Source organism: Leptidea sinapis, chromosome 1, assembly GCF_905404315.1.
Source record: "Leptidea sinapis chromosome 1, ilLepSina1.1, whole genome shotgun sequence".
Classification (NCBI taxonomy): domain Eukaryota; kingdom Metazoa; phylum Arthropoda; class Insecta; order Lepidoptera; family Pieridae; genus Leptidea; species Leptidea sinapis.
The window spans coordinates 18,725,232-18,739,576 of record NC_066265.1 but is presented as its reverse complement, the minus strand read 5'-3'; the positions used below and the strand labels follow the sequence as shown (position 1 = coordinate 18,739,576).

General features: G+C 34.6%; 1 protein-coding gene across 11 annotated transcripts in view; it reads left to right on the top strand.

Moving 5' to 3' along the window:
• Positions 1-3,682: 3,682 nt before the first annotated feature.
• Positions 3,683-14,345, top strand: part of LOC126970614 (uncharacterized protein ZK1073.1) — a 255,934-nt gene continuing 245,271 nt past the window's right edge. For 3 of the 11 annotated variants that reach the window (XR_007730673.1, XR_007730674.1, XM_050816643.1), the window contains exons 1-2: positions 6,748-6,951; positions 10,736-11,042. Coding sequence is in view for 8 of the 11 variants with exons in the window: in XM_050816643.1 (XP_050672600.1) it covers positions 10,839-11,042 (204 nt within the window). In the remaining 3 variants the exon portion in view is untranslated. Of the gene's footprint in view, positions 3,824-6,734; positions 6,952-10,713; positions 11,043-14,345 lie in introns of those variants that run through there. The other 8 variants (XM_050816716.1, XM_050816654.1, XM_050816671.1 and 5 more) reach the window with 8 other exon arrangements.

The following is a 14,345-nucleotide window of genomic DNA, read 5'->3' as shown; positions in this document are numbered from 1 at the left end:
TTAAAAACCTAAAATTAATTGATAAAATCGTATTAGGCAAGTATAAAAATACTTCACAATCAGCATCAACCTTCATTAATTTAAATATCTGTAGTTGTTTCTTTTATATCGATAAACAAAATTGTCATCATCAATACTTGTTCTATTAGAAAGAAATAAAGAAAGAACAACATTTATTTGTACACACACACAAATAACAAAAATGAAACAACTTGAAAATATAAACATATAAAAATATAAAAACGTGTGGTGTTGAAAAAAGGAGTCACTCAGCATGTGATCAAACATAAATGTGTTGCTACGCTGATCTTCTGTGGTCCCCGCGTGACACATGACTTCAAGGGTGTCCCCCTTAAGGGTTCCCTTGGAGACATTAAGAATTAATTAACATTTACACAACACTATTCACTAGCCTAGCGAAACTCTTTAAGAAAAAACCGATTCTCTCGATTGTATGAAACGTGCAATCATTGATAGATTGACAGGTGACCGCTATAATCTTGTATAAAACCTAGATAGCCGAAATCCACTACGCTTTATGCAACTGTTCGCTTTCAAACTTAGCCGGATAATACATCGACGCCAATCGCCGTACTGTAATTACTACTATTTCAAATTGATGTCAAATGACTGCACGTCTCATACTAAACTAAAGTTCAATTTTTACTTCAGTAGTCCCGCCTGTTATTACATAGTATTTTATCCTCTTTGTTATTCACTTCGAGCGGCCATTCGCGACATGTTGGGTGTATACTCAAAAAATTACTAATATTGTTACGTACGGCATACTGACGATGTAAAAAGTATGGCGTGATAAAGACAATTAGAAAAAAAGAAAATAACTAGATTTTGATACTGTCAAACTTTGTATAAATAAACACTATTTATCTTCTCTGCGTATTTACTCCATTTTATAACAGTAAAAGTGCTGACCCGGCAAACGTATTATTTGCCGTATAAATTTTTCTATTGCAAATAAAAATAATTACTTTTACAGTATGTTATTTTAATACATAAATATAAAATGTAAAAAGGTTATTCGAAGTCTCCATTGGCTGCAATACAGTCATTTAAACGTTGAGGCCAGTTATCAATACAAGCACGCACTCTTTCATTGGAAAATTCTTCACTGCCAATCGTAAACATTTCACTAATACCAAATGTATGGAGAGTTTTAAAAATTACATTTGGCTCCATACCTACTTTGTGTAATACAATCACAGCGATTCGTTTCTCTTTATCACCCCACTCCATTTTAATATTGCAAAATATTAAACATTGTATTGGCGCCAAAATGAGTAAACTCAGTGAACAATCATGTAAAAATGACAGATTCCAAATTCAAATGTAATATTTTGTTTATTTTTAATTGTAACAGTATGTATGGCCAGACTAAGTATCCCGCGCCCGCTCATTGTATGAATAATAATTATTTTCCTATGTAATAAAATGTCATTGAATGGATTATTTGTATTGCGAATATATAGGTTTAATTTCTAAGCTAAAAAATATAGGCTCCAGACAAGCTATCACCAACATAATATCCTAATATACTAAAACCTTCTTAGAATCACGTTTAATCTTAAGGTATAAGTTACGATCAGTTCTCCATTTATTAGATATAGCTGACACCAATGCACGTAGGTTTATTTATAGAATGTTACTAGTACATTGGTACTATAAGATATTATTCTTTACAACGTCAAGTCGAGTGAGCGAGTGAGCAATTATAAACAATTAAAGAAGATTGGTTCCTGCGGGATAGAAGCGGTTCCAACCAACGTCGTATTATAAACAGGATGCTCTCGAAATTTAATGTATTTTATGTTTATAACTAAATTATAGCAGCTTCTATATTAATTATTCATATGTTTAGATGTTAGTTTGATTCCTCGCCACGTACCAATGCGTTTTCGCTTTATAAGTTCTACAACGCTTTTGTAATTCCTCTGGTGTTACAGAAGAGTATGGTCTGCGGTGATCACTTACTATGAGGTGATCCGTTTTTTTTGATAAAAATTAGGAACAAGACGAGCCAGACGTTAAGCTAATGATAATTGATACGCCTAGCCCATTACAATGCAGTGCCGCTCAGGATTGTCGAAAAACCCAAAAATTTTTAGCGGCAATTCAACTGCGCTCGTCACCTTGAGACATAAGTTGTCAAGTCTCATTTGCCCAGTATTTTAACTAGCTACGGCGTCCTTCAGACCGAAACACAGTAATGCTTACACATTACTGCTTCACGGCAGAAATAGGCGCCGTTGTGGTACCCATAATCTAGCCGGCATCCAGTGCAAAGGAGCCTCCCACTGGTATCCGTATGTACGCTCGTTTGGTCTTTTTGTCTTTTCTCACAAAAAAATCTTGTTCATTTTGAGTGCACCTATTGTCGGAAAAGAATATAGAAGAATCTCAATATAGGTTCACAACAGAATGTCGAAGTTAAAGCTGATGGATGAAATTGTATCATCATCATCAGCCGGAAGACGTTCACTGCTCGACAAAGTCCTCACCCAAAGATCGGTCCTGTGCTGCCCTCATCCGATGTATTCCAGCGATCTTGACCAGTCCCATCTTGTTCCGTACCAACACTGCGTCCTCCGGTACATGGTCGCGATTCGAGGACTGTTCCAACGGCCATCTGTCCGTGCAACTATGTGGCCAGACCACTGCCACTTCTGTTTCGCAATGATTATATTTCAATCTCAATCAATCGAATGTATATAATATATATAATGAAATATACCTGGGTATTTAAAAATATGAATATTATAAAAACACCTTTTATCTAAAATTGATTTTCCACCTGTTTGTTGTTTATCCTGAGGGTAGAAATCTGTTAACAATAAGTCCCCAGTATATGTTTAAAAATAAGAATAAAACCAATAAATTAAAATCTAGTGAGAAAAAAATCATCTAATTACATGACGTATTCGTCTTCACCTCAATGTATTTGTATAATTATACTGACGAGGGTTAAAAATGGTTCCTATTTACTAGAACTAAAATATTTGTGTTCATAATATAATTATGATATGATAAGTTTTCCAAATAAAAATAAAATATAATTACAAGTTACTATGATAAATCGATCACTAGCATATCTATGGTTTGGAAAATAGTAATAGACTTACTTGTCTATGACTTCAGTCAAATAAGGCCACTCTAATAATTTCTGATACAAACATGATTTTATTTCACATTTAATTCCAAAATGAAACGAAAAAAAATATAAAATGGTGGTCTAACCTACATAAAGAATTTTTTCGACCAAAAACCTAACGGTGGTTTTGCTTGTAATAGAGTATATTGAAAATTGATTTAAATATTTTTCTTTTATTTACTTTTGGTTTGAGCTGATGGTCTTGTTACCAAAGGTCATAATAAATATAACAACAACCAAAATGAAAGTGAATCTACCATTAAAATGTTACAAAATATATACATACCTACCATAAAAATGAACTATGAGGGTAGTCTGAAAAATTCAACGTATTCTGTAATAACACAACCTAATTAGTGAATTTATTCTAGTATTTATATGTAATGTAATTTAATTTGTGTTTTTAATATATTTAATAGTAAGAAAACATAAGTTAACACAACCCTGTACAGTGTACATGAGACGCGACCTCCAGTACATAGACAATGCACGTGATATTTTTATCTGTACAGAATAACATGCACAATTAAAGAATTCGGACGTTTGTGTTTGATCTGAGTTGATCGTGACTTTAATGTGATAGTGGTGAACAGTGACGTCATGTCTTTCTGTGGCGTCTCGGGTTTCTTCAGGCGTCGTCGAGCTGTGATTGAAAGGGTACGTTATTATTATTGTATATTCTGATCAATCATTTAAATATGACAAAATAATTATATTTTTCTTAATTGTTTACATGACGCCTATGCCGTGAAGCAGTAAGTGTATTGTGTTTCGGTCTGAAGGCCGCCGTAGCTAGTGAAATTACTGGGCAAATGAGACTTATGACCATCTTATGCCTCAAGGTGACGAGCGTTTTTAGGTAATGGGCAGGGCGTATCAATTTCTATCCGCTGAACGTCCTGTTCGTCTCGTCCCTTATTTTAATAAAAAAAAATGGATTTGATGTTAGAAAATCAGTATCGGCAAAAAAATGCTCTCTGAGAGAGAAAACATAAGGAATTAATTTCAAAGCCTTTCTTTTAATTGTATATCGCTTTATGGCATAATTTAAACTATATTCAGCAAGATAACACAATAAAACGAGGATAACAGGAATATTGACTTTGACTTTAAAGCCCCCCTTTCCCCCCAGGCACTCCGTTGAGACCTCACCACGATAGTAACGAGTTAAATATTTTTTTAAACTAAAGTGTTTTCGCAACTGAAGAATATTTCAAAGATTAGTTTACACGTACTTTAGTTATTTCAATAACTATTCCTTATATTAGTGATTTTCAATATTACTTATTTCGCGACCCCATTACAGCTATAAATATGCTGGCGATCATCTTGTCAGTTAGATAAATAATTTATGATGTTATTTTATAAGAATTATACTAATTTTATGCACAAAATGTCGGCCTGTATTGGATGAAAAGAAAACTAGAATTTCCAGAGCTGACAACAACCCCCTTATTTATAACAGTCTGCTAATTTAAAGCATTGCTAATTCTCACTCTGTCTTCTTCTATTGACCTAAGTCAGAATGAGAAAAAACACTCCTAAGCGGCTGTTTAAAGTTAGCGGACCATTATGAATAAGGGGGTAAAACTAAAAAGAGAAATAGACTCAAGTAGACAAACTCTTGAAAATTTAACAAGACTATCTTATATTACTTAAAATATAGTGTTTTTAATGTAGTCTATCTTGCCTTTTTCTTTCTTCCGGCAACCCCCCAAGTAGGGACCCCCCTAGGGATCGCGACCCACAGATTGAAAAACAATGTCTTATATTATTATGTAGTGTAGTCCGGTGCTTTATTATATTAGAGGGGGAAACGGTCAGGTGGTTTACCTCATGGAAAGTAGAATACCCAGCCGCGCATGGCGATCAGCAATACCAGAGATCAAGAGAAGCGTTGTCGGATATGAGATGGGAGTATGCTTCACTTAAAGGTCCCTAAGTCGTATCGGTTCGGTAAACCAGTGGTAATTGGTGTCTAGTGAAACATTTTATAGTGAAAAATATTCGTATTTTGACGTAATGTCCGGTGGTGAAATTTGGCCCCTGGTACCTGAACAACATCTCTGATCATTTCCCATAACATAATATGCGGTTGAAGAAGCAGAGAGATCCCATATCTCTACGCAAAGCCAAATGCTACGCCATTCCATCGTCACACGTGGGATAAGGGTTTTTAATTTCTATTCGAAACACCAATAATGTAGGCATGGGTTGTTCTATAAATAAATTTAATAATTTATTTTTATTCTAATTACTTTGCTACATTATAACACAAAGATCCGCCGCGGCGTCTGTCTGTCTGACTACAATAAAAAACAAATTCTACTGAACGGTGTAGGTATGTGCAATATGCACCAATAAACGAAGTGGTCCACCAGGACGGTTAAAGCATATTAAATATTATTATAATGAATAATCCAAAACGAATATCTCGATATTCTTATAATTTTACTTTATATTATAGGTATGTTGCTTTTTTAACATCAACTAACTATCGCATTTATAGTAGATATGTTCAAATAGCTGGTGTATTTCTGCCTCGGAATCCCAACAATATCCCACTTAGATTCATTTATCAACATTGCAGATTTAACAGACGTTCTGCAAACCAGCCAAATTTTCCTCGTTCTCTTGTGATGTGATAGAGTGTAATAAGTGTTCCAAAAATAAGTGGCATCACGATGTGCTCGTTAATTGTTAGTTTTTCAGTAAATACACTACGTGCAATGAGCGATCTTCAGACCGAAACAAGAAGTACACAAACTACTCCTTGGCGGTAAAAATAGTCATCACTGTGATACAGTCCATCTCTCAACCGTACATATTAATGAATAATTATCTAATCTTAATCCTCTTCTCATGAATGATGATGGTAAATGACCACCGCCCTTTTCAATACTAAAAGAATCACAGGAGCTCGAGCGCCGACGGTCATTTAGATGCCACAGGAGGCTCGATTATGGGTAATTGCGGAACGAAATTGGAACAACGGCGCCTATTTCTGCCGTAAAGCAGTTATGTTTAAACATTATTGTGTTTCGGTCTGAAGGGCGCCGTAGCTAGTGAAATTACTGGGCAAATGAGACTTAACATCTTATGCCGCAACGTGATATGCGCAGTTGTAGTGCCACTCAGAAGATTTGGGTCTTTCAAGAATCCTGAGCGGCACTGCACTGTAATGGGTAGGTATCAATTACCATCAGCTGAACGTCCTGCCCGTCTTGGCCCTCATATTAATAAAAAAAAGCTTGTTGGTACCTTTTTGAAGGTACCGGGTCATGTCGTGTCGTGTCAGGGCAATTTATAACTGTAGTTACAGTGCACTGCTACGCTTGTCATTTGAGTCATGGAATTTCAGTATAGTGACACTGCGCAAGCAAATCCATTGTACCACATATTAATTTCCATCTTGGCAAATATATAATACTGAAATAAAGAGTTAAATCAGCTGGCGCAGGCTTACTACTTCCGTTTGTTTATATTATTAGTGCGAAGAGCAGTAACACGATTATGTGTCCACTGCGTGAAGAGCTATCTACGCGCGTCTGATCCAATTTTAAATGTCAGATATAATTGTGTAACTGGCTGGCTTCAGTTCACTGTCTTCTACTGATACTAATTCAGTTCACACCTAATATTTGAACGAATTAGCCCGGTTTACACAATACTCGCTTTTGCCGCCAAAAATACGCGTTGTGATTTCAGTGTGGGTTTAATGATGTAAAAAGTTCCTTCTCACAAATATTGTTGCTAGGTTTTATAGTAAATATGGAAAGAAAAAGGTGATTTTTTTTTACGAATGTTTGATTTCAAATTTTCAATTTTTAACAAAAAATTGCATGAATTCTGTTAAAAAATTCTATTTTTAAACAATGTTCTATATTTTAACACAGCCATATTTACCATTATATTGTTTTGTATTTACACGATTTTAACAATATTGTAGTACTTAAACTTTATAAAATTTGATAAGCTAGCGTTTAATTTTCATTATATCCAAGTTATTTCATTTATGGTTAACAAAATAAATGTTAGGAGTTATCTTGCAAAGGTAATATGAAGGGCAATCAAACAATCATAATATTGTCGTTCATTTACATAAACAAATGAAATCTGTTATTTAAGTTGTATTTTTATTACCACGTAGCGTATGATATAAACAAAAAATATTATTGTTAGTTAGTATTGATAGCTTTTTTAGGGTTCCGAAGCCAAATGGCAAAAAACGGAACCCTTGTAGATTCGTAATGTCCGTCTGTCTGTCCGTGTATGTCACAGCCACTTTTTTCCAAATCTATAAAAACTATACTGTTGAAACTTGGTAAGTAGACGTATTTGACCTTAAAAAATGATTTTGAAATTTCTGATATCATTTTTTTCTAAACTGAATAGTTTGCGCGAGAGACACTTCCAAAGTAGTAAAATGTGTTTCACCCCCCGCAACTTAAACTGTAACTTATAAAATAAGAGAATGATAAAACTAAAAAATATATATATAATGTACATTACGATGGAAACTTCGACCAAAAATTTAGTTAAACGAGATCTTGTAAGTTGTTTATTTTTAATACGTATAAATGATGAGAGGTCATTCGCACTCTATGATATGAGCAAAATTTTTTTGCCTTTACCATTTAAATAATTTAATATCATTATTTTTATTTATTTATTACACTTTTTTGACACCACATTAACAAAATATAACTTAATTACTAACATACATAATTACATGATACGGTGCAAATGGCGGCCTTATCACTATATAGTGATCTCTTCCAGGCAACCTTTTGTAATACAATAAAAGAGAAAGGCAGTACATTAAAAGGGTAAGAAGTGTCAAAAATATAGACACACATAAGATATACTATACTAAAGTATAGATAAATTTATAAGAAAGTAAAATGTGTAAAAAGTAGGAACAAAAATTAACATTTCAGAATTGTTGAATTATGTTGGTGGATACATACAGATAGATTCTATCAAATAGAGGACAGATAATGTTTTTTTAGTTGATTTTTAAAGGCTGCTAATGATTGTGCTTGACGGATAGTAAGCGGCAGTTGATTCCAAAGAGTGATGGCATTAATGGTGAAAGAAGAGTGATAGCTATCAGATTTATGGAACAATTCATTATCCTTTTTTATAATGTTTCTTGCTGCTAGGGCGAGTCCGACTCACACTTGGCCTCTTTTATATGTTTTTAGAGTTGATTATTGGCACTATAATTTAAAAATTCTCTGAATTTGTGATGTTGATAATAACACAAGTAGGTAGTAACTATAGGTAATTAGATTTGTTTACATATTATTTAAAAATAATTCTATAACATGACTCTATTTTGAATATAGGTAGTAAAGTGCTCTTAATTCACTAAGTATTCATTTCTAGAATGTGTTCGACCGATTTGACGCTTTTAAGCATCGTCTTAGCATTTTTGACGATTCTTAAGTTAAGTGTAGGGTTTGACGACTTTCTTGTTTTAGGGTTTTTTTATTTCGAAATCACACAGAAATACAGTCGGGTTTTTTAAATTACCGTTTGTTTTTTTAGTTTTATTATTGAAAGAGTTTCAGTTTATTGAAGGAATATGTAATAGTACAAGTAGTTTTAGTCAGTTATACTGTTACCGCCTTCAACGCGTGGTGGTGCTCCTAGCTTATGTTGTGTTCTGATTAAAAATTTATAACCAATAAATTTTTAATTAATACGAATCTAACGACATGTCTTAAGCTAAAATCTATTGCTGCATTCCGGGTGCAGACCGTCCCAAACATTTAAATTTGGCGCCAAACCCCCCATTTTGTTTTTTATTATTATTTTGATATGCCCAATGTCACTTTCACAATTAATACGAATCTAACGACAATCCTCATGATAAAATCCATTTAGCCGTTCGGGGTCCAGAGCGTGACAATCATTTAAATTTGGCGCCAAAATCCGCCATTTTGTTTTTTTCTAATATTTTGATGTACCCAATTTCACTTTCAAAATTAATACGAATCTAACGACAACTCTACAGCTAAAATCCATTGATTGAGCCGTTCAGGCCGCAAAAGCGAAGCGTACCAAACAATTATACCTACATACATAGTCTCGAAAAACATAACTCTCCTTCTGGCGCAGTCGTGTATAATGCATCTCGACTTAACAAGAATTAAAATTATTAAAACTGGAATCCTTTACATTGTATTGTTTAGAATTAATGAATGTAAGTAATTACTATCAAGTTTAATGTCATTTAATTGTATGATATCGTAGCCATAACTTGTACACACCCGGACAGCCCTGTCCAGCCGCAGGTATTTACAATGAATTTTTTTTTAAATCTCTATTAAGAATATAATTAATTATTGTTTCAGCAATTAAAAAAATATTATTTATATATTTTCTTAAAATATTTTTTCATTGGTCAAAAGTACCCAAATTTAAGATTTTTCTAACCTTTAATAATTCATATCTCTAAAAATATATGAAAAGTCATAGGACCTTTTTTATTTGTATAAAGAATACAAAAGAATGTCCGGTTGAAAAATAACACTTTCTTAAGCAATTGTTTTAGCAATTTCGGTTTAAACAATATCGCCCGGGGTTGCTCTGCGGCAACATGCATTTATATCATCAGTAGGGCAATTTGAAGAGGATCGCATAATAAAATTGAGGTGGAATAGTTTCCGGTACTCATGTGCCGATTCCTCCTGTACTAAATACATAGTTTAATATTCAAAGCACTAATGAGCTAATGCCAAGCGAGGCTGACTGTTTACGACTTGTTATAAGTCCGCCACTTACACATACGCAGCTTTCCTCCAAATTTCGCTCTGCGCTAGATTTGTCATTACATTAAAATAATGTCATTACTATTAATTAATTTAAGGCGCTATAGTCCTAAAAGGTTATTAATTGATACGAATTCTGTAACTTGTTCTACCCTTTCATCTTCAATCGTCATATTACACTCAGTTAACCTTTCATCCTTCTCAAATGATGGTACTTTCGCCTTGCATTCACTTTCAAACCTCTCGCTTTAAAGCTCCCGTTCAAGCAGTCCATCATTTATTGCAACTCATTCGCCGATGATGCAAAAATGACTTGATCATCAAGAGACACTTGTTTGTTCGATCGTTGTAGTGTCTCTTGTACGCTCTTAACTCTTCCATATTGATTCCACATTGCATTTCTCTCACATCATTCATGCAGCTATCCATGAATAGGTTGAACAATCAAGACGAGGCTACATAACCTTGTCTGACACCTTTGGAGATATCAAACCAGCCCGTATAGGCACCATTAATCCGAACACAGGCTCGGGAATCCCTTTACAGAGATTTCAGAGCCCTTTTCAGAAAATTGTCTATCCCATACATAGATAACACCTCCCGTAATTCCTTTCTATTCACCCTATCATAAGCCTTTTCCAAGTCTATGAACGCGCAATATATTTTCTGTTTTTTCTTCATATATATGTGAAAAAGTTTTAATCGTGTTAATACAATACAATTTGTAAGATATATTGAAACGTATTATGGTGTAACTCTTCTCTAAAGCCAGTGCTTCTGTAATTCCTAGTGGACAGTGACCGCACGCTCGTCTGTTTCTTATTCCTTCAAGACATCGCTTCAGTCTCACCTCATCGCATTTTTGAGACAGCTTCTAACAAACAGTGATCGCAATGTTTCGACCAACTCTCTTGCGCGGTGTTAGCGTGGACTCAGCCGAATCTTCCTACGACTTCGACAGGAGTCGGCGCGCGTCGCTCAGCGCCGAGCAGCGCCGGAAACTGAGCATGCTCAGAACCTCCAGCATCCCAAGCCCGCTGTCACCGGTGAGCCACATTTATCACTTGGTAGTCTGCCCCAGAAAATGCTGTAATCAGGTATACATATTGTGACGACTGTTGCTTTTCTGTCTCCCTAACCAACTAAAGAATAATGCGTGTATTAACGTCCGTAAACCGATTATCCAGCGTTCTAGGTCGAATGCGCAATATCTATATAGCAAATAACATATTGATAACTAGTATTAGTAGTACGGGCAGCAATGAAAATTAAAACTCCATAATTTACCACCACTTCGGAAAACTTGAGTTTTATAGTAATTGTTATTCGATGTTTATTTAAATTAGACACTTACGGCCATTCCCAATGTTCAGTCTATCTCCGGTTGTGGCCTACTTGATTTAAAAAATCGTAATTATCGTTGACTTTTCTGTCACAATATACTTATCGACGGTAACTCATCCTATACCTTACACGCTGCCTGTCAATGAGACGACGTATAGCTTACCAGGGTTAGAAGTTTGTATGGAAATTGCAACAGTGAATTGGCGATAAGAATGACTTATCGGGTATATTGGGATAGCTTCAGATTATTGACAGCTAATAACTGACAGTAGAAGATCTATCTCTATCTGTAGATAGTATATTGGGAACGGCTGAGGTCCAAGATTTTCCAAATTGGATCGACCAGCCAACTAATAACACCGAATGTGTACGAGTCGAACATCGCGCATCACGTTGCGCCCTGTCAGCAGTTGAGCCGGCGCGTGCCGTGTTTCCACATTATTCCCCAGTTCACGTTCGAGCATCAATCTGTCGTGTGCTCATAACGATTAACCATTTTAAACATTTAGACTTAGTTCAATAAACCAATTGTTCTTAAGTCTCGTTTAATTTATGAACTAACATAAATTAATCTGTAGGTACGGCAACCATAACACCGTACAGAATGGGACTATCAGATCCAATTTTCCAATACTTGATAATTTTAAATTACATACTATAATATGTAGGGTACTGATTATATCTTTCATCTTAGTGTTCCCAAAGCCTGTAGAATAACCATTTCATAGCGCTGTAAGAAGCTTTGCCGATTTCAGTTTTTGTATTAGTTGCTGTGTTGCTATTTGTGTGTACAATTAATTAATTAACAATCCTTGTCACATTTACACAACGCATGGGTTTTACAAAAATAAAACTGGTTTCAATTACAATGTGCATTTCAATATTATTTTTATAAAATGTACTTTTTGTATATGATATAGTGGATAAGTGTATGTTTTGTGCTTTAAATGATATTATAGAAGACGAATTAACATATATTTTTAACCGACTTGAAAAAAGGAGGAGGTTCACAATTCGTCGGTATGTTTTATGTTGGAACTTTCAATTGGGTGAACCGATTTTGATATTTCATTTTTTATTTGAAAGCTGGTGTTTCCCATGTAGTCCCATTTGAAAAAATCTGGACCAAAGTCCAGATCTGACAGTGGCATTCATGAGAAAAAAAAATAAAAGTCTTAAATTTGCTACATGTATGTGCGCGTCAAATTTACAAATAACTCAATATCGCGCCAACCGATTTCAATGATTCTTTTTTTATTTGAAGGGATATACTTCAAAGGTAGTTTACAGTTTTAACTACTGTGCCACTGACACGCTCACTTTGACTTTTATTGTGACTTCAAACCTTTATCATTCTCTACTACTATATAAATCTATACCAATTGTAGAATTTTTTAATTTTATGTCTGTCCATCTGTATATCTTTTTATAGCGCAAGAACTGCTTGCACGATATCGATGAAAATTGGTGTGTAGTTAGTTGATGTAACTGGTTAATGATTTTTATCATAGTCACCTAGTTAAGCGACTAATTTGGGATGGAATATCGTATTTTTATGACGTAGATAACTTGACAGATTTATCTGATAAATGCGCAACATTTGTTTTTCTATAAATTAAAGACTGACATTAGTCGATAGCATTAAGTTGAAACGATGCTATAAATAACCGAACACGAATAACCCAATTATGTTTCGTATAAGGTTTCGGTTATTTGGTTACGATCGGACTTAAGGTTTGATGTTTATATGGGTTCCTGTGTTCGTTCTGTTACACCTACTACACATACACACTTCCAATTTGTATGTACATACCTTTTTGACGGTTAAAGCGGTTGGCCTAGATGCCATGCATTCTTGACTCTTATGAGCGAAGTTATAAGGTTTATGAATGAGAGTATATAATAATATTATTTTCATAAACCAACACGCAATCTCTGATCCCGCGATTCTGAATTCGAAAACCAGTTCAAAGCCTTAGATCTTTAATACTTAGAAAGACTATGACAGCTCTGAAAACTTAGCAAAAAAATAGACTTGAAATAACCTTTATTTTGAGCAATTCACACACACTTCCTTTCTCAATCCTTGTCACAATATTATCTTCTTTCAGACCACAGCGCGCTCTTTTTATTGTATTCGGATTTCTATTAATCAGTCTTACCCCACACATACTACGCAGTGATCACATCTCAACTGCTTCAATTCTGCTTCTATGCTTCTTCTGTCATGCCTAACTCACACTCCCGTACATTAACGTGGCGACAGGTACTTCATTATGGACAGTCATTCGCGCCTATTCTGGCACAGTCTGGCCGTTCATAAAGGCATGCAGCGCTCCATTCACACAGTTTCACACAGTCACTCTCCCTTCAAAATCTCCTTCATATCTTCCGTCTCTTGTAAATTTGTGAATCCAGCAGACTAAAAAGCATTGTGCTGCAGACTTGTGGAAAATTATAACATCAAAGCCTCCGAGAAAATTCTATAAGCACAGGGCTTTGAGCAAAACTGTAGCTAAAGCTCACGAAGTAGTATCGGAAAAGAAAAAGAGAAAGACTTCATCCAAAATTTAGAAAAGCTCATAAAACAGAGAGTAGTCTGAAAGAAAATCTATTGATGGTATTTTTTTTTATTGAAAACAAGGGACGAGACGAGCAGGACGTTCAGCTGATGGTAAATGATACACCCTGCCCATTAGAATACAGTGCCGCTCAGGATTCTTGAAAAACCCCAAAAATTCTGAGCGGCACTACAACTGCAACTAATATTTGAGAAATGTTGCATATAGATTGTGAAAGAGGAGGAACAATATTTTTAACAAATTAAATTGTTGTTTATTTAAAATTATAATTTATTTTTTAACATGTGCGTACTATTTATTATGACATTAAAGTCCTAATCATCATGCCCTAATACGTACCCAAGTACTTAAAAAGGATTTTTGTGTATGACTAGCTTTCATTCATTATATAATATTTTTTTCCTTTAACATGTAAGGTACATGTTAAAGTCATTAAGTTACATAGAGTCGTGGAAGACCACTGGTGTGGGATGC